General features: G+C 43.8%; 1 protein-coding gene across 1 annotated transcript in view; it reads left to right on the top strand.

Annotated features, from left to right (window-relative positions):
- The window catches only part of SMOC2 (SPARC related modular calcium binding 2), a 748,277-nt gene that overhangs the window by 377,180 nt on the left and 343,135 nt on the right, over positions 1-27,962 (top strand). The window contains exon 8 of the mRNA XM_073672815.1: positions 20,715-20,901. Coding sequence (XP_073528916.1) covers positions 20,715-20,901 — 187 coding nt within the window. The remainder of the gene's footprint in view (positions 1-20,714; positions 20,902-27,962) is intronic.

Here is a 27,962-nt window from a genome sequence, read left to right as displayed (position 1 = left end):
GCACTCAGCGCTTCAGCGTGAGAATTTTCCCACGCTGTCAGTGACGTGCATGAGGTGAGCTCATTCATGTCCAATGAACTCGGCTCACCTCATGCACGTCACTGACAGCGTGGGAAAATTCTCACGCTGAAGCGCTGAGTGCAGGAGAATTCTACCACGCTGTCAGTGACGTGCATGAGGTGAGCCGAGTTCATTGTCGGCTCATCTGGATGCCGTCACAGCGAGACACTGAGGAGCGAAAGCATGCCTGCGCTTCTCAGTGTCTGCGGGATGACAGGCTGGATGGCAGCGTTCTGCTGCGGTCCAGCCTGTCATCTCAATGTAGCAGAGCTGAAGCTGTCGTGGGAACCATGGAAAGGTAAGGATGAGGTTGCTTTATTATTTTACTTTTATTGCAGGAGATCGTTGGCTTCAGCTGGAATGGGCGTGACGGTAAGTATGGTTTAATTTAGAACAATAAAGGATTGTGTCTTTATTTCAATTAAAGGACTTTATTCTGGGTGTTTGTGTTTTCTTTTAACTTTGACTATGGGGTTAGTAATGGGGGTGTCTTATAGACGCCTCTCCATTACTAACCTGGGCTTGATGTCAGCTGACATTATAAGCTGACATCAACCCCAGCCCTATTACCCCACAGCCACCGCTACAGGGCAGTGGGAAGAGCGAGGCTAAGTGCCAGAATTGGCGCATCCTATGGATGCGCCATTTCTGGGGCGGCTGACGGCTGGTGTTTCTAGCCTGGGAGGGGGCCAATATTCATGGCACCCTTCCTGGGCTATTAATATCAGCCCCCAGCTGTCTGCCTAGCCTTTGCTAGCTATTAAAATAGGGGGGACCCCACGTCATTTTTTTGGGGGGGGTCCCCCATTTTAATAGCTAGTAAAGGCTAGGTATTCCGCTGGGGGCTGATATTAGTAGCCTGGGAAGCTCCGTGGGTATTACCCCCTTCCCAGGCTTCAAACATCTGCCCCAGCCATCTGCTTAACCTCCGCTAGAGCCTAAAATTACGGGGAACCCCACGCCAATTTTTTTTTAAATAAATCCTTTATTTTAACACTAAATGACAAGTACAGTAATCAACACTGTCACTGTACTTCTTATATATGTGACTGACATGTTTCTATCTATCTAATCTACGTGTGATGCTCTATTCCTTCTATTCTAAATTGTCGGGTACAGATGCTGAAATGCCGGCCGGCTTTTTTAAAGAGACAGTGCATGAAAACACTATTATTTTTTTTAATAAATCCTTTACACTAAATGACAAGTACAGTAAACAACACTGTCACTGTACTTCATATATATGTGACTGACATGTTTCTATCTATCTAATCTATGTGTGATTCTCTATTCTTTCTATTCTTAATTGTCGGGTACCGCTGCTGAAATGCCGGCCGGCTTTTTTAAAGAGACAGTGCATGAAAACACTATTATTTTTTTTAATAATCCTTTACACTAAATGACAAGTACAGTAAGCAACACTGTCACTGTACTTCATATATATGTGACTGACATGTTTCTATCTATCTAATCTATGTGTGATTCTCTATTCTTTCTATTCCAAATTGTCGGGTACCGCTGCTGAATTGCCGGCCGGCTTTTTTAAAGAGACGGTGCATGAAAACACTATTATTTTTTTTGATAAATCCTTTACACTAAATGACAAGTACAGTAAGCAACACTGTCACTGTACTTCATATATATGTGGCTGACATGTTTCTATCTATCTAATCTATGTGTGAAGCTCTATTCTTTCGGTTCTAAATTGTCGGGTACCGGTGTATGCCGCTGCTGAATTGCCGGCTTTTCATGTTTCACTGTTGGCACTGTTCCCATCGATTTGGGCAATCACTGTAATGCCACAACCACCATGGCTGTGCATTACAGTGAGTGGCAGACAATCCCTGCATGATTGGTGCTCTAAATAGCGCCAGACATGCAGGACAAGCTTTTGGTGCACGAACAGTTATCGAACATAACCTCGAACAGCCGAATTTTTTGCAAATCGTTCGGGTTCGTCGAACAACTCGAACACAGCCCAATACAGCTCGAATTTGAGATTGGCAAACAGTTCTAGTCGAACACCGCTCATCTCTACTTCTGGCATAACTATGTCCCCGACGTCCTTAGCTCCTTGCGGTAACAGCTCATCTACGTATTTCTTTTTTTCGTTTTGTATTATCTATATATATAATCGTCTTATCCCATCTGTCTGTCTGTCTTTCTGTCTGTCTGTCTGTCCAGGAAATCCCGCGTCGCTCATTGGTCCGGCAGCGGCCAATCAGCGACACGGGATTTCAGAAAAAAGATGGCGGCCATTAGCGACTCATCTGCGAGACGGAGATGCAGCCGGGAGATGACCGGCGCGAGGCGATCATCTCCCGGCCGGTAGCAGCAGAAGGACCTCGATCCCGCCGGCGCCGCTGACCTCCATGCGGCTAGGGTGTCAAGGGAGGACCGGAGAGCGGTGCTGCGGTTCGGGATACTTCTGCTGCAAGCAGCCGCTCATCTCCCAGCTTCTCGCAGTGGAAGTAGCCACACAGGCAGCGGCGCTGACATCCATGCGGCTAGGGTGTCAAGGGAGGACCGGGGAGCGGCGCTGCGGGTCGGGATACTTCTGCTGCGAGCAGTTGCTCATCTCCCGGCTTCTCGCAGCGGAAGTAGCCGCACAGGCAGCGGCGCTGACCTCCATTGCGGCTAGGGTGTCAATCTGAAGACCAGGGAGCGGCGCTGCGTGTCGGGATACTTCTGCTGCGAGCAGTCGCTCATCTCCCGGCTTCTCGCAGCGGAAGTAGCCGCACAGGCAGCGACGCTCCCCGGTCCTCACCAATATGATTCCGCTCCCCGGTCTTCACCAATACGATTCCGCTCCCCGGTCCTCACCAATACATTTCGATGATTGCTCGCGATCTCTGGCCCCGACCAATCAGTGATCTTGGCAAAAAAAGTTAAATATCGCTGTGCTGATTGGTCGCGGACGCTGCCCGCGACCAATCACCGATTTGGGCGCCACATTTAAATAGCGGCCGCGAACAATCACCGATCTTGGCGCCACATTTAAACACTGCTGTGCTGATTGGTCGCGGACGCTGCCCGCCACCAATCAGCGATTTTGGCGCCACATTTAAACACTGCTGTGCTGATTGGTCGCAGCAGCCAGACGCGAACAATCAGCGGTTTTGGCGCCAAATTTAAACAACGCTCTGCTGATTGGTCGCGGACGCTGCCCGCCACCAATCAGCGATTTTGGCGCCACATTTAAACACTGCTGTGCTGATTGGTCGCAGCAGCCAGACGCGAACAATCAGCGGTTTTTGCGCCAAATTTAAACAACGCTCTGCTGATTGGTCGTGGCCGCCGGCCGACCGTGACCAATCAGTGATTTTGGCGCCAATTTTAAACACCGCTCTGCTGATTGGTCGCGGACACCAGCCGACCGCGACCAATCAGCGATATTGACGCCAAATTTAAACACCGCTCTGCTGAATGGTCGCGACTGCCAGCTGCGACCAATCAGCGATTTTGGCGGCAAATTTAAACACCGCTCTGCTAATTGCGCCCGGTCGCCCGCATACATATTCTAGAATACCCGATGCGTTAGAATTGGGTCACCATCTAGTATATAATTAATTGTCTTTTTTTTTCTAAAAGTTTATGCCTATGATCATATTATGTTTCCTGCAACTGGAGTTATATAATTTTCATTTGAAGATCAGCTATGCCCGGCTTCCTGATGACTTTGTAGAGAGCTTTTGTTTTTACCAACATGTTGTTCAGAATATACAAAGCTACAGTGTAAAACACTTAGATTAAACAGAGCAGCATTTTGACCTCTGATGAACTCAGAGATAGATTTCAAACTGTCTAAGCCTACCATTGATTAAAATATTCCCCAAATCATAATGTGATCTGTTTACTGTACATATACAGTGGCATGTAAAAGTTTGGGCACCCCTGGTCAAAATTACTGTTATTGTGAACAGTTAAGCAAGTTGAAGATTAAATAATCTCTAAAAGACCTAAAGATCACACATTTTCTTTGTATTTAAGGCAAAAAATATATACATTTTCATCTTTTACATTTTCAAAATTACAAAAAGGAAAATGATCCGATGCAAAAGTTTGGGCACCCTGCATTTGAAAGTACCACAACTTGTAAATGCTTTTTGTAGCCAGCCAAGAGTCTTTCAATTCTTGTTTGAGGGATTTTCATCCATTCTTCCTTGGAAAATTCTTCCAGTTCTGTGAGATTCCTGGGCCGTCTTGCATGCACTGCTTTTCTGAGATCTAGCCACAGATTTTCAATGATGTTCAGATCAGGGGACTGTAAGCGCCTTTGTAAAACCTTCAGCTTGCGCCTTTTGAGGTAGTCTATTGTGGATTTTGACATGTGTTTAGGATCATTATCCATGTGTAAAAGCCATCCTCTTTTCAACTTCAGCTTTTTTATAGATGGTCATATTTTTGCATCAATAATTTGTTGAAATTTCATTGAATCCATTCTTCCCCCTACCTTTTAAATGTTCCCATTACCATTGGCTGCAAAGCAACCCCAAAGCATGATTGATCCACTCCCATGCCTAATGGTTGGCGAGATGTTCTTTTTCTGAAATTCTGTGCCCTTTTATCTCCACACATACCTTTGATCAATTTAGCCAAAGAGTTCTATTTTAACCTCATCGGTCCACAGGACTTGTTTCCAAGATGCATCAGGCTTGTTTAGATGTTCTTTTGCATAATTCTGATGCTGAATTTTATGGTGAGGATGCAGGAGAGGTTTTTTTCTGATGACTCTTCCATGAAGGCCATATTTATGCAGGTGTCTCTAAACAGTAGAACAATGTACCACAGCTCCAGAGTCTGCTAAATCTTTCTGAAGGTCTTTTGCAGTCAAGTGGGGGTTCTGATTTGCCTCTCTAATCCTACAAGCTGCTCTCACTGAAATTTTGCTTGGTCTTCCAGATGTTATCTTGACCTCCACTGTTCCTGTTAACTGCCATTTTTTAATTACACTTTGAACTGAGGAAAGGGAAACTTGAAAATTATTTGCTATCTTCTTATAGCCTTCTGCTTTGTGGGCCTCCACAATTTTCATTTTTAGAAGAATCCATGGCTGTTGTTTTTTGGCACAAGGTTAGAGGAGGCCGGGTTTTTATAAAGTTGGGCAATTTGAATTACCTGGCCTGTCCTAATGATGAAAGTGAAAAAAAACCATAAGGCTATGTGCCCACGATGCAGAAATGCTCCGGATTTTTCCTGAGCGCTTCTGCATCTCCCTGGCTGAAAAAATGCATGTGGATTGTACATGTGGATTGTATATGTGGATTGTACATGCGGATTGTACATGCGTTTTTCCTGCCAGGGACATGCGGATGTGAATCGTTCTTCACATGAATTTGCGCATGCGGGTTGACAAGTGCTTTCCAGGCGATTTTAGCATCACTTGGAAAGTGCTTCTCAACTTGGTCACACTATATAAATACATGCAAACGGCATGGATTTATATAGCGTGACCTTAAAAAATGGTTAAAAATAAAAAATAAATCTATACTTACCTTCCGATGGCCCCCGGAGTCTTGCTTCGCTCCGTCCTGGCTGCCGGCAGATCGCGGTACACTACACTGAAGGACCTGCCGTCACATGACTATGACGTCAGCGCAGGTCCTTCAGTCCATTGCGATCTGCCGGCATGGGAGGACGAGCGCAGCGGGGGCCATCAGAAGGTAAATATAATATTTATTTTTTATTTTATTCTTTTTTTCACAGGTTCTATGGTACCCGGGTCCGGAGGAGAGTCTCCTGTCCTCCACACCCGGGTACCATCCACACATTGAAACGCATGTAATCCGCATGTACAGATGCAGTGATGCGTAATCCATGCGTTTCAATGCAAGTCAATGGCGGCGAAAATGCAGCACTTCCGCAAAATAATTGGTAGTGCTGCGTTTTTTTCCGCAATGATAATCCGCAGCGGAAATTTCCGCAGCATGTGTACAGCACATGCGGATTATCATTGGGGAACATGGCAGGCCTTCTACCATGCGTTTTTTAAGCATTTCTGCAGCGTTTTTGTGTGGGCACACAGCCTTACACTGACAGGCTATTTAAGGTCTGAAGCCTTGGCCAAAGTTATCTGAGCACACAAATCTCCAAGGGTGCTTAAAATTTTGCATTGGCCCATTTTTCTTTTTGTAATTTTCAAAGTGTAAAAGATGAACATGTCTATCTATCTATTTATCTATATAGATAGTTACATATATATTAACATATATATACAGTACAGACCAAAAGTTTGGACACACCTTCTCATTTAAAGATTTTTCTGTATTTTCATGACTATGAAAATTGTACATTCACAATGAAGGCATCAAAACTATGAATTAACACATGTGGAATTATATGCTTAACAAAAAAAGTGTGAAACCATTGACAATATGTCTTATATTCTAGGTTCTTCAAAGTAGCCACCTTTTGCTTTGATGACTGCTTTCAACACTCCTGCCATTCTCTTGATGAGCTTCAAGAGGTAGTCACCGGAAATGGTTTTCACTTCACAGGTGTGCCCTGTCAGGTTTAATTAGTGGGATTTCTTGCCTTGTAAATCTGGTTGGGACCATCAGTTGTGTTGTGCAGAAGTCAGGTGGATACACAGCTGATAGACTGATAGACTGTTAGAATTTGTATTATGGCAAGAAAAAAGCAGCTAAGTAAAGAAAAACGAGTGGCCATCATTACTTTAAGAAATGAACTTCAGTCAGTCCGAAAAATTGGGCAAACTTTGAAAGTGTCCCCAAGTACAGTTGCAAAAACCATCAAGTGCTACAAAGAAACTGGCTCACATGAGGACCGCCCCAGGAAAGGAAGACCAATAGTCACCTCTGCTTCTGAGGATAAGTTTATCCGAGTCACCAGCCTCAGAAGTCGCAGGTTAACAGCAGCTCAGATTAGAGACCAGGTCAATGCCACACAGAGTTCTAGCAGCAGACACATCTCTTCAACAACTGTTAAGAGGAGACTTTGTGCAGCAGGCCTTCATGGTAAAATAGCTGCTAGGAAACCACTGCTAAGGACAGGCAACAAGCAGAAGAGACTTTTTTGGGCTAAAGAACACAAGGAATGGACATTAGACCAGTGGAAATCTGTGCTTTGGTCTGATGAATCCATATTTGAGATCCAAACACCGTGTCTTTGTGCGACGCAGAAAAGGTGAACAGATGGACTCTACATGCCTGGTTCCCACCGTGAAGCATGGAGGAGGAGGTGTGATGGTGTGAGGGTGATTTGCTGGTGACACTGTTGTGGATTTATTCAAAATTGAAGGCATACTGAACCAGCATGGCTACCACAGCATCTTGCAGCGGCATGCTATTCCATCCAGTTTGCGTTTAGTTGGACCATCATATATTTTTCAACAGGACATTGACCCCAAACACACCTCCAGGCTGTGTAAGGGCTATTTGACCAAGAAAGAGAGTGATGGAGTGCTACGCCAGATGACCTGGCCTCCACAGTCACCAGACCTGAACCCAATCGAGATGGTTTGGGGTGAGCTGGACCGCAGAGTGAAGGCAAAAGGGCCAACAAGTGCTAAGCATCTCTGGGAACTCCTTCAAGATTGTTGGAAGACCATTTCCGGTGACTACCTCTTGAAGCTCATCAAGAGAATGCCAAAAGTGTGCAAAGCAGTCATCAAAGCAAAAGGTGGCTACTTTGAAGAACCTAGAATATAAGACATATTTTCAGTTGTTTCACACTTTTTTGTTAACTATATAATTCCACATGTGTTAATTCATAGATTTGATGCCTTCATTGTGAATGTTCAATTTTCATAGTCATGAAAATACAGAAAAATCTTTAAATGAGAAGGTGTGTCCAAACTTTTGGTCTATACTGTATTTATAGATATTTTTTGGGCTAAAATACAAACGAAATGTGACATCTTTAAGTTTATGCCTTTTAAAGATAATTTTATCTTTATCTTGCTTAGCTGTTCACAACAACAGTAATTTTGACCAGGGGTCCCCAAACTTTTACATGCCACTGTATAATTAATCATGTATTTTTAAATCTTCACTAATTTGGATTCCAGCTGCCACCTCCCTTAATGACGATCCCCAATTATTTCTTTACTCTCCATTGCCACTTGATCCATTCTCTTAAGTTTAATGTTGTTGGTTGAGCATACGCAGATGCACCTATTGATACTGTGTAATAAAACATCTGACAGGCAGGTTGTAGCTTAGCTCGGCTATGCTATGCTAAAGATCCCACTGATATTAGCTGAATTTGCTCCTAATGACCCTATTTCATGAAAAAAAGCAGTTATGACCATGTTTAATAAAACGTCCCCCAAACTCTCTAATGGCATCCTTATTGCCCCGACAGATGGATGGTAGCATAGCTCATTTCTGCTATGCATGCACGGGACAGCATGATTAAGCGCTGAAGATACCCATGAACCATCAATGAAGTGGTCACTATATTCAGCAGCTATCAATGCTCACCTCATCTATATAAATAAAAAATTCCCATATCAACATCTATCTTTCTCTGTCAGGAAGCACACAGGAGAACATTTAGAGGAATTATACTTATATTTTTGTCTGGAGTCAGTATACTTATTGGTATAACTCAACTATACATATAACACTAGGTTCCAAAAGCAATTATTTTTGGAAAACATATGAGTATTAATTGAATTAGATCACTCTGTAATGACTCTATATAATATATGAGTTTCACTTTTTGTATTGAAGAACTGAAATAAATTAACTCTTTGTTGATATTCTAATTTAGTGAGATGGACCTGTATGTAAATTGGATAACCCTGTGACTAGAGATAACTGTGTCCAAACTTGCCTTGTAGAATTTATGATATCAAGCAGGTCCTTTCCTTCACTTTCATGCAAGCACTACATTTAATGTACTGTATATGTTTTAATAGTGTTTTTTAATATTCATATGTTTTCCAAGAATAATTGCTTTTGTAACCTATGAACATTTAGAGGAGCCTGCAGCACTGATAAGGAGTATGCTGCTGGAAAATGTAGCTTTAGCAAATGAAATTAGTATTGCCCATTCAGCTCTGTGAAGCTGGATGTGACGCGCCCCTGGGCCTGTGTCGCGCTGCGTTGCGCACGCGGGAGCTTACCCGGAGCCGGATCTCTTGAGGGTTGTAGTCTCGTGGCGGTGACCCGGTCCGTGCCCAGGGAGTCAAACTGAGCGGCGATGTATCAGCGGTAGATGTTGTACGACTACGCCACCCGTTGAATGCAGCTATGGAGCTGCCGCTGCAGGACAGTCCGCTGAGGCCGGTGGATGGATGGTGCAGCGTAGATGGTATAACCCCCAACGGGAGGGGTATGGCCTCAGGGCAGCAGATGTGGATGATGGGGGTAGCAGGAACCACTCGGAGACGGTACGGTGTAGTTCAGGGTCTTTACTGGTGACAACGATAGACCCTCCCGGAGTACTGGCTAGTGATTGGGGCCTGGTCAGTCCTTGAGCAGATGGGATCTCCCCTGGCCAGGCGGAGTTGTAGGCCTCCCAAACTGACTGTACTCTTCTGGCTACCTTGCTAGAAGCGGGTATAAGTAGCCCACGTCCCTGAGTGTACCGTGTGGTGCTCACCCGTATGGCCGGTGACTCGGGGCCTTCTAATGGCTTCCGCTCCACGATGGCGGTGCTGGTCCCACGCGTGTGACCGTGCCTTCGGGCTTCTTGGCCAGAGGACCTGAAATCCCCTGCCTGACGGATTCTGCTGCTGGGTAAGAGTTAGTCCCCACAGCCTCGGACTCCGGGTCCGGTAAGAAATCTTCTCAGTCAGGGCGAGCTCTGCAGCTGCCAGCCCCTGACTCGTAGTAATATTGCTCCCACTGAGCTTCTGCTGTTTCTTCCTATGCTGCTTCTCTGTCTCTACTCTCCTTGACTGCTAACCCTGCTTCAGCCCCGGGTTTATATAGGGGAAGTTCTTCCCCTCCCAAGACTGGGCAGGAGGTGTGGCATGCACAGGATCCCTGACCAAAGGACCTCCCACCTGCTCTCAGACATAACATTACATTACTGTGGAAACCAGACCCCTGGGGTGCCACATTCCCCCCTAGTAAAATTTAGTACTCCGGGACTAAACACATTTTAGAAAAAACATAACAAGATATAACAATAACAATACAATAAGCAACACATAAAGGTGGTCACGGCATGTCCGTAACCGGGTGCAGTCTTTGAAGAAAGCAAGGTGTCCATTTCACCAAAACAGGGAGACGTAACCAGGTAGGGGTCTGTCCTACCCCGAGTCCTTAACAGTCTCTAGTCCATCCTGGGTTACGCTCCAACTATGTACAAGGATTCCCGGTAAATCCACCAAGGATTCCTAAAAATAACTGGAAACACAAAATTATACACAAGCAACAATACACAGATAAACATAAATAAAACAATTTATACACTTCAAATCCTCCAGCGTGCGGGTAACTGGCCTCTAGTGGCTCTAGTAGACCTACGGAGCTGACTGTCTGGCCCCGAACTACAGGGTGTAGGAGCTGTCAAGGGTAAACTGGGCAGCTGTCTACGAGTTCCCTGGCTCACTAGGGATATGGCAGGCTCACTGCAAGCAGAGGGTTGACCCTCCTGGTCTGCGGGTGCGGGGTCTTCTGCCTCCTGGACCGGCTGTTCTTCCAGCTCTACCTGTTGCTCCGTAGGTGCTTGGGATGCTGGTTGGAGGAAGGTGAGTACGGGTACCACAACTGCACCATTGACTTGAGTCCAAGACCGAGGGAAGTCCCCGAGCACAGTACTAACCATATCTTCCCTTTCCTCTACGGGTCGATGGTCTTCTTGTTCCTCTTCAGGGTTCCTCAGTTGTTCGGGACACTTCTTCAGGTGGTCCCGGGATACGATGGCTGTGGTTTCCCCTCCGTCTTTACTGATGGTACAAACCTTCGGGTTCTCGTGGCTTGAGGGCAGTACGGTGTACGGGTCCTTCTCCCACTGGTCGTCCAACTTGTGGAGCCGTCTCTTCCTCTTCAAGACCTGCTCTCCGGGTACCAGGGGAACAGCGGGAGCATACTCGTTGTAAGTTTTCTCTTGTCTTTCCCTAGCCTGACAGAGACTTCGCTCCACGCTCTCCTGTACTCTCCGGTACTGCTGCTGCCTCTCTGTGTCCCATTCTGTTTCTGGTGAAGTGTCCTCGGGTGTCAGGACTCCCATTTCCAGGTCAACAGGTAACTTACCAGGTCTTGCCCTCATTAGGTAAGCCGGGGTACAGTTGGTGGAACCTACCGGGATGTGGTTGTATAGGTCCACCAGATCGGGCAACTTCTCAGGCCACAGACTGCGTTCTTCCAGGGGCAACGTTTTTAGAAGATCCATTACCACCTGGTTCATTTTCTCACAAAGTCCATTAGTTTGCGGATGGTAGGGTGTCGTCCTTATCTTCCGGCAGCCATACAGATTGCAGAATTCCTGGAAGACCTCCGCTTCAAAGGCAGGTCCCTGGTCCGTCAGCACTTGGTCCGGGTACCCGTGTGGACGGCAAAAGTGCTGCTGGAAGGCTCTAGCTGCTGTTTGAGCCGTTAAGTCCTTGACGGGGACGACAACCAGAAACCGGGAGTAATGATCCACGATGGTTAACGCGTAGACGTAGCCACTTCTGCTTGGGGTCAGTTTTACATGATCCAAGGCTACCAGTTCCAACGGTTGCCGGGTGACGATGGACTGCAGGGGAGTCTTCTGGCTGGCACGGTCCTTCCTTCTCAGGTTGCACGGGCCACAGTCTCTGCACCACTTCTCAATGGTTCCCCTCATGCCTACCCAGTGGAACCGCTCGCGCAGCAGGAACTCCAGCTTCTTCCACCCGAAGTGCCCAGCTCCGTCGTGGTATGCCTCCATCACCATGGCTGCGTCCCTTCGTGGCACCACTACTTGCCAGAGTAATTCATGCGTCCGGGAGTTAACCATTCTGCGGCACAACTTCCCTTTGTAAAGGAATAGTCGACTCTTCTCTGCCCATAGTTGTTTGGCTTCCTCCGGAGCGTCTGGTTCAAGGCGAGCCTCCGGCCGAGTCAGCATCTCCTTCACCAGTCGGACGGCAGGGTCGCTGTCTTGCGTTTCCGCCCAGTTGTAGTGGGGTAAGGGGTTCAACGTAGCAGTCTGCTTACTCCCTACCTGGTGGGAATACTGAATAGTCCCATGACGGTGGAACGCAGGGAGTTCAACTTCTTCCAGTCCCTCCGGATCTTCTCCTCCGTCCGGCAGGTTGGGCATCCTGGACAGGGCGTCCGCGTTGGTATTGGAGCGTCCTGCCCGATATTTGATTGTGAACTCGTAGTTGGACAGACGGGCCATCCACCTCTGCTCCAGGGCACCGAGTCCTGCCGTGTCCAGGTGTGTCAGCGGGTTGTTATCCGTGTACACGGTGAACCGGGAAGAAGCGAGGTAATGCTTAAAGCGCTCGGTGACTGCCCATACCACGGCCAGGAACTCTAGCTTAAATGAGCTGTAATTCTCGGGGTTCCTTTTGGTGGGTATTACAATACAGTCCCTCTATAAACTGTTCGGTCAACAGCCTGTCCTCGTTTCCTACTCCATCAGGGTCGGTCTGCTTAATGGCCCTCAGGGCCTCTTGTAGGTTTAGTGCATAGTCCCTTATACTCTCATGCGCTCGCTGCTTGCACCCGTAGAATCTAAGCTTAATCTCGGCTGAGGTGCGGGTATCAAAGGTGTCCTTCAGCCGGGTTAGTATCCCTGCGACAGTCTTCCTCCCAGGTGGCCAGGATTTTACTTCCCTTTTGGCTGCCCCGGTTAGTTGGGCCACCAGGATGCTCACTTTTTGCTCTTCTGTGAGGGGGTACACCTGGAAGAGGCTATCCAGCTTTTCTCTAAAGTCATGCAGGGTATGTGACTCCCCTGAGTACTGGGGTAGCCAAGCTGCTCCCGGGATATAGGGCATGGTGAAGGGCATAACTGCAGCAGCGGTAGCGCTGGCGGGGGTTGAGGCAGTGAAGCTCTCCTCCGTATCCGACATCTTCCTCCCCCCTAGTGGACCGTGGCCTACCTTGCGATGATCCTCTTCCGTAGGCCGCGGCTCCGCAGTGGATCGTCAGGGTTGAGGACCTTCCGTCGCGCTCCTGTGACATCGGCGTCTGCTGGGCTCCTTCCAGGACCTTACGCAACGTCCGGACGTGAGGCGGGGCTTCAGTTCTCGCGCGCTTTCGGAGTCCACGCCCCTCTTCTTCCCGCGCGGCGTCCTCAAGATGGCGTCCAATGGCGGGAAAACTCCACGGATGGTGGGAAGAAGGCAGAAGATGGCGCCGGATGGCGGGAAACTTCACCGATGGCGGGAAGAAGGCTGAAGATGGCGCCGGATGGCGGGAATCTTCACCACAGGTAAGTTTGAAAAGTCTCTTTTTCAGGCACGCAGTACCCGGTGGTTGCGGGCACGAAATCCTGCCGACTACGCCAAAAGTTGACGCGCCCCTGGGCCTGTGTCGCGCTGCGTTGCGCACGCGGGAGCTTACCCGGAGCCGGATCTCTTGAGGGTTGTAGTCTCGTGGCGGTGACCCGGTCCGTGCCCAGGGAGTCAAACTGAGCGGCGATGTATCAGCGGTAGATGTTGTACGACTACGCTACCCGTTGAATGCAGCTATGGAGCTGCCGCTGCAGGACAGTCCGCTGAGGCCGGTGGATGGATGGTGCAGCGTAGATGGTATAACCCCCAACGGGAGGGGTATGGCCTCAGGGCAGCAGATGTGGATGATGGGGGTAGCAGGAACCACTCGGAGACGGTACGGTGTAGTTCAGGGTCTTTACTGGTGACAACGATAGACCCTCCCGGAGTACTGGCTAGTGATTGGGGCCTGGTCAGTCCTTGAGCAGATGGGATCTCCCCTGGCCAGGCGGAGTTGTAGGCCTCCCAAACTGACTGTACTCTTCTGGCTACCTTGCTAGAAGCGGGTATAAGTAGCCCACGTCCCTGAGTGTACCGTGTGGTGCTCACCCGTATGGCCGGTGACTCGGGGCCTTCTAATGGCTTCCGCTCCACGATGGTGGTGCTGGTCCCACGCGTGTGACCGTGCCTTCGGGCTTCTTGGCCAGAGGACCTGAAATCCCCTGCCTGACGGATTCTGCTGCTGGGTAAGAGTTAGTCCCCACAGCCTCGGACTCAGTCAGGGCGAGCTCTGCAGCTGCCAGCCCCTGACTCGTAGTAATATTGCTCCCACTGAGCTTCTGCTGTTTCTTCCTATGCTGCTTCTCTGTCTCTACTCTCCTTGACTGCTAACCCTGCTTCAGCCCCGGGTTTATATAGGGGAAGTTCTTCCCCTCCCAAGACTGGGCAGGAGGTGTGGCATGCACAGGATCCCTGACCAAAGGACCTCCCACCTGCTCTCAGACATAACATTACATTACTGTGGAAACCAGACCCCTGGGGTGCCACAGATGCACATTGGGGCAGGAGGAGAGGAAAAAAGACACAAGAAAGACACTTTATGTTGAGCTTCTACTGTATATTAAAGCACCACGCCAGCATTTTTTTATTGCAGTGCTGGAGTGGTGCTACCAAGTTCCCTGCCCCAAGTCTTATACTTACCAGCTGCCATCTTTTTCTGTTCTTGGCGCCACTTTGGTGGATCTCCCACAGTTTGTGACCTGCGAATCGCTCCAGTGTTTGCTGGAGCGATACAGAAGTCACATCTCATTGTAAGTTTTTGAGAGCCAGAAGAGCTTAAGACCTCGAGTGGTGAATATAATTCTAGGAGCAGGGTCCTGATGTTAGTGGCACTACTCCAGTGCTGCAGTAAAAAAAAATGCTGGAGTGGTGCTTTAACAATACTCATGCAGATAGCATGCTTTGTAAAAAATATTGCCATGGTGGGATGAACCTTTTAATTTAGCCATATGTATGTATATCACCAAATGTTAGTGACTTACATAAAAAATGTAAATGGTTACTATTATTTCAAGAAACTTTGCATAAATCAATAGAGGAAGCGAATATACAATTCTCTGTAATATATCTTGTCAGAGAAATATGCTTCTTTCTCCATTTATGAGCCACTTCTCCTCCTCTTTCCTCTTAAACTAACCAGCTCATATCAGTCTTGGTCAACGTAAGACAGACAGCCAGATCACTAAAGTATCAGGTTATTGCTTCTATTAAAAGCTGAGGAGAGGGAAGCTGGTAAGGATTAGAGGGAGGAATAGGGAGAGGCACTTACACAGGTTACCAGCAAATGAATTATCTCACGGTGCTAGTTTCACAGCTACACTGCTAAGTGCAGCACTACTGATCTGTGGATGTAGGTTTGCTCAAATCCTTCTGTCTCTTCATGTAAGCCCAATCATATTCAATGAGATTAGATCTGTGGGGGCCATATCATTACTTCTGGGATTCCTTATTCTTTTTTATACTAAAGATAGTTCTTAAAGGGAATCTGTCACCCCCTGGGAGATATCAGACCTTTACTATGGGCATACAGGTTATAGAAAAGTTAATCTATACTTACCTGTATGGCCCATGCTAGAGGTCTGATTGCAGAGAAAAGTAGTTTTATCTTTTTTGTTTTCAACAGGCTTGGTGTCCGGGGGACGCCAGGCAATGCCCACCTATATGATTATTATTCCCCTAAATCACCACTTATCAGCCTAGTTACCATTTTCCCTCCCTCTCCCGCATGTCACAGGGCTCTGTGAAGTGTGCTTTTCTTCCTCACCTCCCGGCGCATGCGCAAAGCGCGTCTCTTGTGGACCACTCTTTGTTTCCTCCTGGCCGGGTTTGTATGAGCACAGTGCCACAGAAAACCTTCTTGTTATGCGCCGGGAGTCACTGGAGCGGAAGTCACAGTGACTCCCCGGTGTCTGCGCAATAGAGCACTGCGACACTGTGCTCATACAAACCCGGAAGGAAAGAGCACATCACAGCGCACTGTGACCTGCGGGGTAGGGAAGGAAAATGGTGACTAGGCTAATAAGTGGCAATTTAGGGGAATAATAATCAGATATGCGGGCTTTGCTTGGCGTCCCCCAGACGCCAAGCCTGTTGAAAACCATAAAGGTAAAACTACTTTTCTCTGCAATTAGACCTCTACCATGGGCCATACAGGTATGTATAGATTTACTTTTCTATACCCTGTATGCCCATTGTAGCGGTCTGACTGTATGCTTGAGTTCTTTGTACCTCGGAAGAATACATTTGGATCCAATCAGATGAATGTCTTATGGTATTGCATAATTAATAAGTATCTGCCTGCTTTTCATGTTCGGGACACCATTAATCCAAACCAAATCTCCAACTCCATTTGCTTAAATGCTACTCTAAGCTTGTAAGGAACCTCCACCATGCTTTGCTGCTGCCTGTAGACACTCATTATTGTATGAGATCATGGGGACATTAGAGCAACAAAGAACAAACTTATTATATTTTATATTTCATATACAAAAAGAAGTACAGTGCTTAAAAAGGTTACAAAAGTATAGTAACAAAAAGACATACATAAATCAAGCAGTCAAATAAAAAAGATTAATAAACCCTACACAATTGGACTGTGAGACATCTTTGCGACGAAGATGCCACCGAAAAGGTTGTGGTACAGAACAACCACACCCATGTGGTTCTTCTGGATCTGGCCTTTATATTCGGTAGATGAGATATTAAGAAAGGTATTAACCCTTCACTCCTCTCCCAGCCATGGTAAGAGGGGGGCAGCTGATTAGATTTGATTCTAATTGACTTTTAGCCCTCATTGCTACTTTGGATCAGCAACCTCCTAGAGAAATAATATGGCCGTCATCTTACCGAACGTCCTTCATTCATCAATATAATATATTACTAATTCAGGGAGATATTGCACTATTGTATAATGAGTATTAGTGTACAGTATGTAGTAATATGTGTTGTATAGTTGGATTTATGAAACCCCTTCCAGGTTAGGTTGTTCTATTTAAGAGCAAACAGACCATTTCCAGATATTTCATTGCTTCTTTTTCCAGTGTATTATTGAGTCTAAAACTATTATTTGCTTGTGTGCAAAATTAATCAGAGAACTGGGCGTCTCCATTCCTTCAGTTTATATGCCATGCACAGCTAATGATGGATCATAAGAGTCATAAAGAGACTTTAACCACAGGTGAAATAAACATCAGCACTGTGTAACTCACTTTGAAAGCAGAGGCCTGTTGATTCTTTTACTGGATGCAAACCATATTCCACACTTCGTGACCCTCAACCACTTCACAATTAATAGTTCCAGAAGAGAGAACCAAGTTGGATTTACCCTTTTCCTTTTTTTTATTATTAGATTAGGCATAACTTTGAATATGTTTTAAAAAAATATTCTTTATTTTCATTTTTTTTCTCTGTTTTTACACTAACTGCTAACAACTAGAAGAGTCACCATAGGATTAGTTATCCTATTTTTTATTGCTAATGTTTCAGCAGTGCTGTACAGACTAAGACATGTTTAGTTAATTGTTGAAGATTTATGCATTATACATAGAACAGAGTGTACAGGAAAAAATGTGTTCTTCTTTATGAAATGAACATATAAAAGAAAAAAAAGAGAGAACGCACTTCACAGGGCATCACTATTGAATAAAATTAGAATGAAATAGAGTCAAAAACTCTCACCTAGCATATTTATGCTGGGAGCATAACATCCAAAATCGCATGCAAGGAATAAGGCAGCAGCCAGACCTCTCCCTGTCTAGATCTCATGTTTGGGATCTGTGAACAGATCATTTTATTTTTTTTCGTACTGTCTGTCAATTAAAGGCAAACATCTTGATTCGTTGTTAGTGCCTCTGAAAGCTGGCTTGTATAATACTTTTTGGAAATATTTTTTCTATGAATCTATGTTTAAATATATTAGCTTCATTTTTGAAGTCATTATCTATAGTGCAGAACCACTAGTTTGATCAGCACTAAAAGACAGTCATCTGGATTTCCCAGTCATTCGAATTGAGATAGCAGCAGAAAGCTCCAGCTTCATAATCCCTACTTTCCCTATAAAGAAATAATCTATATACGTGCCTATAACATACAAGTTACCTTTATATACACCAATTACCAATATAAAGATATTTTCAAATCTGCCCATAAAATGAGTGACGAGTGATGGGGCTACTTTCGTGCCCATCGCTACTCCAGATATCTGATGAAATGTTTAGCCCTCAGAAGTAATTGTTGGTTAAAATGAATATGAGGCCATCTAAAATAAATACCCTCATGGTTATGGAGATGGCGAAATCCTCTCTATGATAGAATTCGGCACATTTAATGCCCAGATGTTGAGAAACATTAGAATATATCCATTGAAATGAGGCCATAACCCTGATCCCATCTCATAGTTTTAACCCCTTCTCGATTATGATGCAGCCAATTTCCGTTTTTGTGTTTTTGCTTTTTCTTCCCTTTCTTCCCATAGCCATAACTTTCTTATTTTTCTGTCCACATAGACATATGAGGCCTTGTTTTTTTCAGGATGAGTTGTTATTTTGAGTGACATCATTCATTTTACCACATAATTTACTGAAAAATGGGAAAAACAAATTCCAAGTGCTGAGAAATTGCAATTTTGACATTGTTTTTTAGGAATTGTTTTTACCATGTACATTGTGATACAAATTACCTTGCAATATGATTCTTTTCATCAGTATGATTAAGGCAATACCAAACATGTCCAGTTTTTTTTATTATTTTTATGGTCAAAAAAAAAATTGAATATTTAAAAAAAAAAAAAAATTTGGGGGTTCTATCGCCATTTTCCGAGACCTGTAACATTTAAATTTTTTCGACTGATGGAGCTGTGTGATGGTTACTTATGTTTATATTTTGATAGATTGGACTTTTAATAGGGGAAAAAGGTGGTGATTTGAACTTTTATGTTTTTTTTTCCATATCTTTTTAAAACTTTTTTTTTTACTTTTCACTGTACTTGTTAGTCCCTTTAGGGGACTTGAGCATGCAATCACCTGATCACTTGTGCTATATACAGCAATACCACAATATTGCTGCATATAGTGAAAAATCACGGTCTCCTTTTGAGGTCCAGCCACAGGCAAGGTTTCAAATGAGCTCCGTAATGATAGGCACTGAGGTCTTCAGCAGATTCCTGGCTATCATAGCGATCAAGTAACGGGCACACCAATGGGTGTATGGAGTGTAGCACCCACCTGTCGGGGCATTGTTAATGCTACTGTCAGAGTTTGACAGCAGCATTTAACAGGTTAACAAGCGCCGCCCACAATTATTAGAGGCCGGTCCTGGCTGTAATACTCAGCCATTTCTTGCTGAGTATGGCACCCCATGAGCTTGTCTTGTGAGCTCATCATTCTGACCCCCGCTACATCTACAGCAGAGAAAATAGGGATTCTATCAAACCTGCACCAAGCAGCCCAGTAAGTGATACATTTCTGGAATCAGGCTCACTTGGCCTATATTATTCTGCTCTCAGATTATATAGCAAAAACCTGCTGATAGATTATTTTCTGTGGGAATTTACTTGCCTCCCTCTGTGTGACTTTTTTTCAATTATAAGAAAGCATAGCCAAAGAGTGGGGAAAAAAGAAAATGCCCACACTTAAAGTCAATGTGTCTCAGTTGACTATGCTGAGAACTATTGACTCCCTTCACTTCTTGCCATTATAGTTCCAGGAGAGATGAGAGCTGCAGAGTGGGAGCATCTGATGCACTGAAGATCAAAGTGAGACAGTATCAGTTTTTATCACTTACAGCACTCTGGATCTACTATAGGTGTCAGGCTATAAGGAGATTAATGGTATACCCCGACACCTGTAGTAATTCCAGAGTATTGTAGGTGACAATGGCTGCTCCCACGATGATTTTCACTGTGCCAGGTGCTCTCACTCTGCAGCTCTCCTCTCCTGGCTCTGCTCAGTAATGACGGGAATGAGAAGTTCTCAAAGTGATCAAGTGAGACATATCAAGTCTCACCAGATTTGATGAAAATGCCTGTGTTTGACCTTCTGTATGGGAATTTGCTTCTTTTTCCCCTCTATAGCGCTGCCTTCTCTTTATTGGGCTATTATTTAGTTTCAAAGAAAGGAAAAAGTAAATGCCCACCTTTCTGTTAAGACTGCCTTGGTTGAGGGGGAAATTTACATATTGAGTGCTCTTAATTTCAATTGCCAATATCAAGGCAAAAGACTGTAAAAAAAAAATTTTAAACAGTTTCTCGGACCATTGTTAGTGAAGTATACAGTTTAAAATAAAAATGTTAAGTTCTCTTAAACACCTTCTTGTCTTAAGGCATTAAAACATGACACCAGGGACGGACATATCATTGGTGCAACCTGTGTGACCGCACAGGTGCCCAAGAGGTAAGGTGGCCCTTTTATACCTCCAAAGCAGGTGCAATTTTGCATTTTTAGTAGGTCCTTGGCTGCACAGGGCCCAAATATTGTTCTTGCACAGGGTCCCTTTTCTATCTTTGTTCACCAGAGCATGACATTGTGATATATCCAAAAGTATTCTTTACAATCTATTTAGTGTTATAAAAACCATAACCTTGTTTTTTCCCTTCTTTTTTTTCTGATTGTTAGTTACAACTGTATTCTGTATATTTTATTGGATTATTTTCCGGTTGACTGTTATGGAAACTTATTACTGTTTTTTTAGTCTGCACTGTTATTTATACTTAAGGTCATTAGTATTAAGAAGGCAATATTTCTAAAATTGTTACTGTTACTGTTTTGCACAGCATCATCCTGTGATCAGGAGCTCCAGTCTGCCCTTGAGGAAGCCAGACAACCAAAGAATGACAATGTAGTCATTCCTGAGTGTGCAAATGGAGGGCTATACAAGCCTGTACAATGTCACCCATCCACGGGATACTGCTGGTGTGTCCTTGTAGACACGGGTCGACCCATACCTGGGACATCCACAAGGTAAAATTATTTAGAATTTCTTAATACATGAATGGCACTGAAGTGCAAATTTCCTGATTAAATAAGATATAACACCTTTAACTTTTTATTTGCTAATACATGGCAGATATTAAAGGAGTTATGCACACTTGGAGAGAGTCAAGGCATTTTGTGGTATAACTACAGTATGTGAAAGCGGCCATCTTCATCTTATGGTTTGCCACGTTCAGTGTCTACACACTGGAAAAATGGGCAGTCATCAGCCTTTATTTACAGAGTGGGGGGATATATTCTGGTTAGTTTTACTTTTTCTTGTACTAACTCACAATTTCATGCAATTACTGATTTTCATCCATAGAGTAGAAAATTATTTTAAGTTACAGTTAGAAATAATATATAAAGATGTGATGGGCAAATGTTTTACATATACGTATTGCGGTCTGTCTACTCTCCCTTGTATTATTACATTTTTGCTTACCTTTACTATATTGCTACGCACGTTGATTTACAACACCTTTGGGCAAAGTGGTATAAATATATTTAATAGCTAGCGCCATTATATTAAGCACAGAATACTACAAATAATAGATAGATTCAGCATTCCAAATGGTCAAATATAAGGTGCTTTTATTGACCCATGGCAAAAAATGACAACGTTTCGTCCCTAGTGAGGGACTTTCTCAAGCCCAGGTGTTATTAAACCTTTTTTCACCATATTCACATTTTTAAAAACATGAAAAAGAATACATATTAAGTATATTTGAAACTTTACTCTTTGACCTAAACTATTTTTTTGGGGGTGGGGGGAGGGGTTTGTTATATTTCCATATGTAAAAATATGCTTATAGGTTTCCTTTTTATAAGTGCTACATCTGTACATACATCTGTGTATTACACATAATGACTGATTATCTCCCTAGAACAGAGGTGGGTAATTAATTTTCCCAATGGGCCACATGAGAGACCGTCACTGTTGTGGAGGGACAAACCAATAGGCTGAAAATAATTCTACTCAATATTATTTTTAACATATTAATTATAATTATTTTATATTAATATTAATTATATCACTTAATATTGAGCATAATTAAGTGTGCTGCTGACATTCCCCTGTATACCATATGAGCCCACACCAAGACCCCTATATACCATAAGAGCCCACACACAGCCCCCTATATCCCGTAAGAGCACACACACAGCTCCCTATATACAATATGAGCCCCCACATAGCCTTCGATACACAGCATAAGGCCCCACATAGCCTCCTATATACAGCATTAGCCCCGCGTAGCCACCTATATACATCATGAACCCCTACATAGCCTTCTATATACAGCATGAACATAGCCTCCCATATATAGCATGAGTCACCACATAGACTGCTATATACAGTATGAGTTCCCACATAACCTCCCATATGCAGCATGATCCCCCACATAGCCTCCCATATATAACATGAGTCCCACATAGCTTCCTATATTTAGTATGAGCCTCACATAGCCTCCTATATAAAGTATGAGCCTCACATAGCCTCCTATATACAGTTTGAGCCTCACATAGCATTCTATCTATATACAAACATCCCATACACATGAAAATAAAAACATCACATACAGTTAGGTCCATATATATTTGGACAGAGACAACATTTTTCTAATTTTGGTTCTAGACATTACCACAATGAATTTTAAACAAAACAATTCAGATGCAGTTGAAGTTCAGACTTTCAGCTTTCATTTGAGGGTATCCACATTAAAATTGGATGAAGGGTTTAGGAGTTTCAGCTACTTAACATGTGCCACTCTGTTTTTAAAGGGACCAAAAGTAATTGGACAGATTAAATAATTATAAATAAAATGTTCATTTCTAGTACTTGGTTGAAAACCCTTTGTTGGCAATGACTGCCTGAAGTCTTGAACTCATGGACATCACCAGACGCTTTGTTTCCTCCTTTTTGATGCTCTGCCAGGCCTTCACTGCTGTGGTTTTCAGTTGCTGTTTGTTTGTGGGCCTTTCTGTCTGAAGTTTAGTCTTTAACAAGTGAAATACATGCTCAATTGGGTTGAGATCAGGTGACTGACTTGGCCATTCAAGAATATTCCACTTCTTTGCTTTAATAAACTCCTGGGTTGCTTTGGCTTAATGTTTTGGGTCATTGTCCATCTGTAGTATGAAACGGGCTTACATTCTACAGGGTATGCACAGATAAGGTATACTGCCTGATAAAAGGGAGTTCAGGGGCTGCTCATTTTGTTGAAAGGAGATTCTCTAGTTTGTGTCAATGAACTGGACTTGACTGTTGTGCTGCCATTGGTCTGCACTTAGAAGTATACCATCACTGGGTTAAGTGAACCCAGCTGATATGTTTCTGTCTTGCGCCATGTGCAGGCACACTAATGATTCAGCGATTCAGATACATTGAAACATACATTAATACCATATTTTTCTGCCACTTTTCTATTTTAGATACATTTTATGAATAGCACAATGGTGCTCTTGTTTAGGGTACTAGCTAGCAGCAACTAAGGCAAAAACCAACATTTGTCTATTATACACTGCTCAAAAAAATAATGGGAACACTTAAACAACAGAATATAACTCCAAGTAAATCAAACTTCTGTGAAATCAAACTGTCCACTTGGGAAGCAAAACTGATTGACTATCAATTTCACATGCTATTTGTTATGATCTGCAACATGTACTAAGGAAAGAAAAGGGAAAACTGTCCCTACAGTAAAACTAAGCTGAATCCCTACGATGTAGCAGGCTGCCTGTTCCTAGCGAACAGACCTGCCTTAGTCCTCGGCTAGTCTGAACGAAGACCTATAGCATTAGGGGAGGGGTCCCTAAAAGAACTAAGGACTTGAACATAAAATGGGACACCTCCTAAACAGAGAAGTTGTTGCAGAACACAAAAAGACAAACAGACAAAAAGGTGCTAAAGGTCCAAGAAGGACCAAATGAACTGACAGAGAAAGGCACAGAAGCACCTGGCAAGAGAAACAGTCAAACACTGAAGTCCAGCACAGCCAAAAGGGCAGAGCAGGAATATAAAGGCAGATGGTCACGTGACCACAAAACACAAGATGGAAAAAACAAACAGGAGGGTTCTAAAACTATTCTGCAAATGTAAAATACAATAGATGGAAATTATTGGCAATTATCAAGACACCCTCAATAAAGGAGTGGTTCTGCAGGTGGGATCCACAGACCATATCTCAGTACCAATGCTTTCTGGCTGATGTTTTGGTCACTTTTGATTGTTGGTTGTGCTTTCACACTCGTGGTAGCATGATACGGACTCTACAACCCACAGATGTTGCTCAGGTAGTGCAGCTCATCCAGGATGGCACATCAATGCGAGCTGTGGCAAGGTTTGCTGTGTCTGTCAGTGTAGTGTCCAGAGGCTGGAGGCGCTACCAGGAGACAGGCCAGTACTCCAGGAGACGTGGAGGGGGCCGTATGAGGGCAACAATCCAGCAGCAGGACCGCTTCCTCCGCCTTTGTGCAAGGAGGAGCTCTTCCAGAGCCCTGCAAAATGACCTCCAGCAGGCCACAAATGTGCATGTGTCTGCACAAACGGTTAGAACCTGACTCCATTATGGTGGTATGAGGGCCTGATGTCCACAGATGGGGGTTGTGCTCACAGCCGAACACCATGCAGGATGCTTGGCATTTGCAACAGGACACCAGGATTGGCAAAGTTGCTACTGGCGCCCTGTGCTCTTAACAGATGAAAGCTGGTTCATACTGAGCACATATGACAGACGTGCCTGAGTCTGGAGATGCCGTGGAGAGCGATCTGCTGCCTGCAACATCCTTCAGCATGACCGGTTTGGCAGTGGGTCAGTAATGGTGTGGGGTGGCATTTTTTTGGACGGCCGCACAGTCATCCATGTGCTCGCAGAGGTAGCCTGACTGCCATTAGATACCGGGATGAGATCCTCAGACCCCTTGTGAGACCATATACTGGTGCTGTTGGCCCTGGGTTCCTCCTAATGCAGGACAATGCCAGACCTCATGTGGCTGGAGTGTGTCAGCAGTTCCTCAAGATTAAGACATTGAAGCTATGGACTGGCCCGCCCGTTCCCCAGACCTGAATCCGATTGAGCACATCTGGGACATCATGTGTCGCTCCATCCACCAACGTCACGCTGCACCACAGACTGTCCAGGAGTTGGCGGATGCTTTAGTCCAGGTCTGGGAGGAGATCCCACAGGAGACCATCCGCAACCTCATCAGGAGCATGCCCAGGTGTTGTAGGGAGGTCATACAGGGACGTGGAGGCCACACACAATACTGAGCCTCATTTCACTTGTTTTAAGGACATTACATCAAAGTTGGATTAGCCTGTAGTGTGTTTTTCCACTTTAATTTTGGGGGTGACTCCAAATCCAGACCTTCATTGGTTAATAAATTTGATTTCCATTGATGATTTTTGTGTGATTTTGTTGTCAGCACATTCAACTTTGTACAGAACAAAGTATTCAATGAGAATATTTCATTCATTCAGATCTAGGATGTGTTATTTGAGTGTTCCCTTTATTTTTTTGAGCAGTGTAGTTATATAAAAAATGTATATTTGTGTTTTGCTAGAAGCAAAAAAATGAGGCAGATGAGGAGCGTTGCAGTAATATATATAATTTTTGCAATTTGCACTACTCCTATATAACTGTGGATAGTCTTACTCTAGGAGTAGTGCAAATTGCAGCAATTATAAATATTACTGCAACGCTCCACATATGCCCCCTTTTTTTGCTTCTAGCTAAACGCGAATATACATTTTTTGATAAACTTTTCCATTTTAATTCAACTTTGAATTGTTTTTATAATATGCCAGATGCACCAATAGGACATGATCAAATTTTGTTGGCAGCAGATGGAATCCCATAAAAATAATAGACACAGAAAATAATTCCTTTTTTGTGTAATAAAATGTCATGAAGAAATAAATGCAAGGTAAGTAGAGAATTTTTATAAATTAGTCACACAGAATTGGCATTAATAAGTATGATATTCATAATGTACATCATATGACTTTTGTGCAGTTACGTCAGCAAACTGACATAGTAGTTGTTTTTTTAAATCTCCATCAATTTTTTTTCACAGATGACACATTTTTAATAAAAAGTGTTTTAACATGCTATAAAGGCCCCATTTACTGAAAGTGTCTGGTAATAAAAAACTAAACCTTTCCTTGTTGCCCCTGGTGACCAAAGTTTATATTTTATTTTATAAATTAAACTGAAAAAAAATGAACAAGGCACTGTGATTGGTTTCTGTTGGTAATAAAGTTACTGGTTTTGTTATATAGCATCGAAAATTGAGGTCCATATGAGTTAGGCAGCAGATAAATACAAGACAGCTAAAATCAGTCTTATAAATAGTATAGTGATTTTTCAGAATCCTCTATACAGGACACATTTCTTGAGCCAAAGTAAAGAACCAACAAATGTGTTCAGTCCATGCGATATTATATGCAGTGGATATAAAAAGTCTACACACCCATGTTAAAATCCAAGGTTTCTGTCATATAAAAAAAAAATGATACTAAGAAAAATAATTTCTGAACTTTTTCCACCTCTAATGTCACTGGAAAACTGTCCAGTTCAATTGAAAAACAAACCGAAGTCTTTTTGAGTGGAAAAAGAAAAATAAAGAACTAAAATAATGTGGTTGCATAAATATGCACACCCTTAAACTCACCTCAGTCTCTGGGTAGGAGTCATGGCACATCTGGTATTGGCAGTCTTTGCTCGCTCTTCCTTGAAGTAGCACTCCAAATCTGTCATATTGTGAGGGTGTCTCCTGTCAACAGCCCTCTTCAGGTCAACCCACAGATTTTCAGTTGGATTCATGTTTGGGCTTTGGCTAGGCCATTCCAAAATGTTAATCTTTTTCTGGAGAAGCCTTTCTTTTCTTCATTTTGAGGTATGCTTAGAGTTGTTTTGAAAGGTGAAATTCATCTTCAGATTTTTAGCAGAAGCCTTAAGTTTTTGTTGCAAAATTTACTAATATTTGTAACTGTTCAGAATTCCCTCAACCTAGACTAAAGTCCTAGTTCCAGCTGTCTAAACAAAGCCCCAAAACATAATGTTACCTCTACCATGCTTCATTGTGGGAATGGTGTTCTTTTGGTGATGTGCAGTGTTGCCTTTTTTGGAATTATGTTCACAAATGTTCATCCTTGGTTTCATCTGACCATAACATGTTTCCCCACATGCTTTCTGCAAACTTGATGCAGTTTTTCCCATAGCTATATTTGGATGTTTTTTTGTGTAAGAAAAGCCTTCTGTCTTGCTACACTACCCCACAGGCCAGACATGAAGAATACAGGCTATTGTTGTCACATGCAGTTCCCAAACTGTACTTGTCAGAAATACCTGCAGCTCCTTTAACCCCTTTAACAGCAAAAAAAGTATAGTGGGCACCACAGTATAAAAAATATACTAAGGGGTGCTACATAACCATGCAAAAGAAAATAATTGTAGTAGCAAGATAAAAGCCATGCAAGCTTTTCTCTTCCTTTAACCCCTTTCTGACGTGAGATGTATCCATACATCCTTGTGGCCTGGGCCTTATTGACCAAGGACGTATGGATGGCTGCAGTAAGCTTCCACATGTTTGGCATTTCTGTAGCGATGAGAGCCCGTCTAATTTACGGATGCATGTCTCCAGAAGCATGAGCTGGGCACAATGTACTGGTCACTGCAATGTATTGGTCACTACAATGTATTGGTCACTGCAATGTACTGGTCACTGCAATGTACTGGTCACTGCAACGGCAGTTTGCAATTTTCACTCAGCAACATCCGCTGCTGCTTGTTTTTGGAAAAGACCCATGGAGTCAAAATTGTCACTACACCTGTAGATAAATTCCCAAAGGGGTATAATTTTCAAAATGGGGTCATTTGAGGGGGCATTCTACAGTTCTAGCACTTAGGGGCTGTGTACATAGAGTCCGCATAATATTCAAGAAAAATCTACACTCTAGGAGGCAAATAGCGCTACATCCCTCCCGAGTCTCGACGTATGGCTAAGCATTACTGTACAGCCATATATGGGGTATTTCTATATTTAGT

This window comes from Phyllobates terribilis, unplaced genomic scaffold (assembly GCF_046119375.1).
Source record: "Phyllobates terribilis strain yellow unplaced genomic scaffold, ASM4611937v1 Scaffold_3__8_contigs__length_932513732, whole genome shotgun sequence".
Lineage (NCBI taxonomy): Eukaryota > Metazoa > Chordata > Amphibia > Anura > Dendrobatidae > Phyllobates > Phyllobates terribilis.
This window is presented reverse-complemented; position numbering and strand designations above follow the sequence as displayed.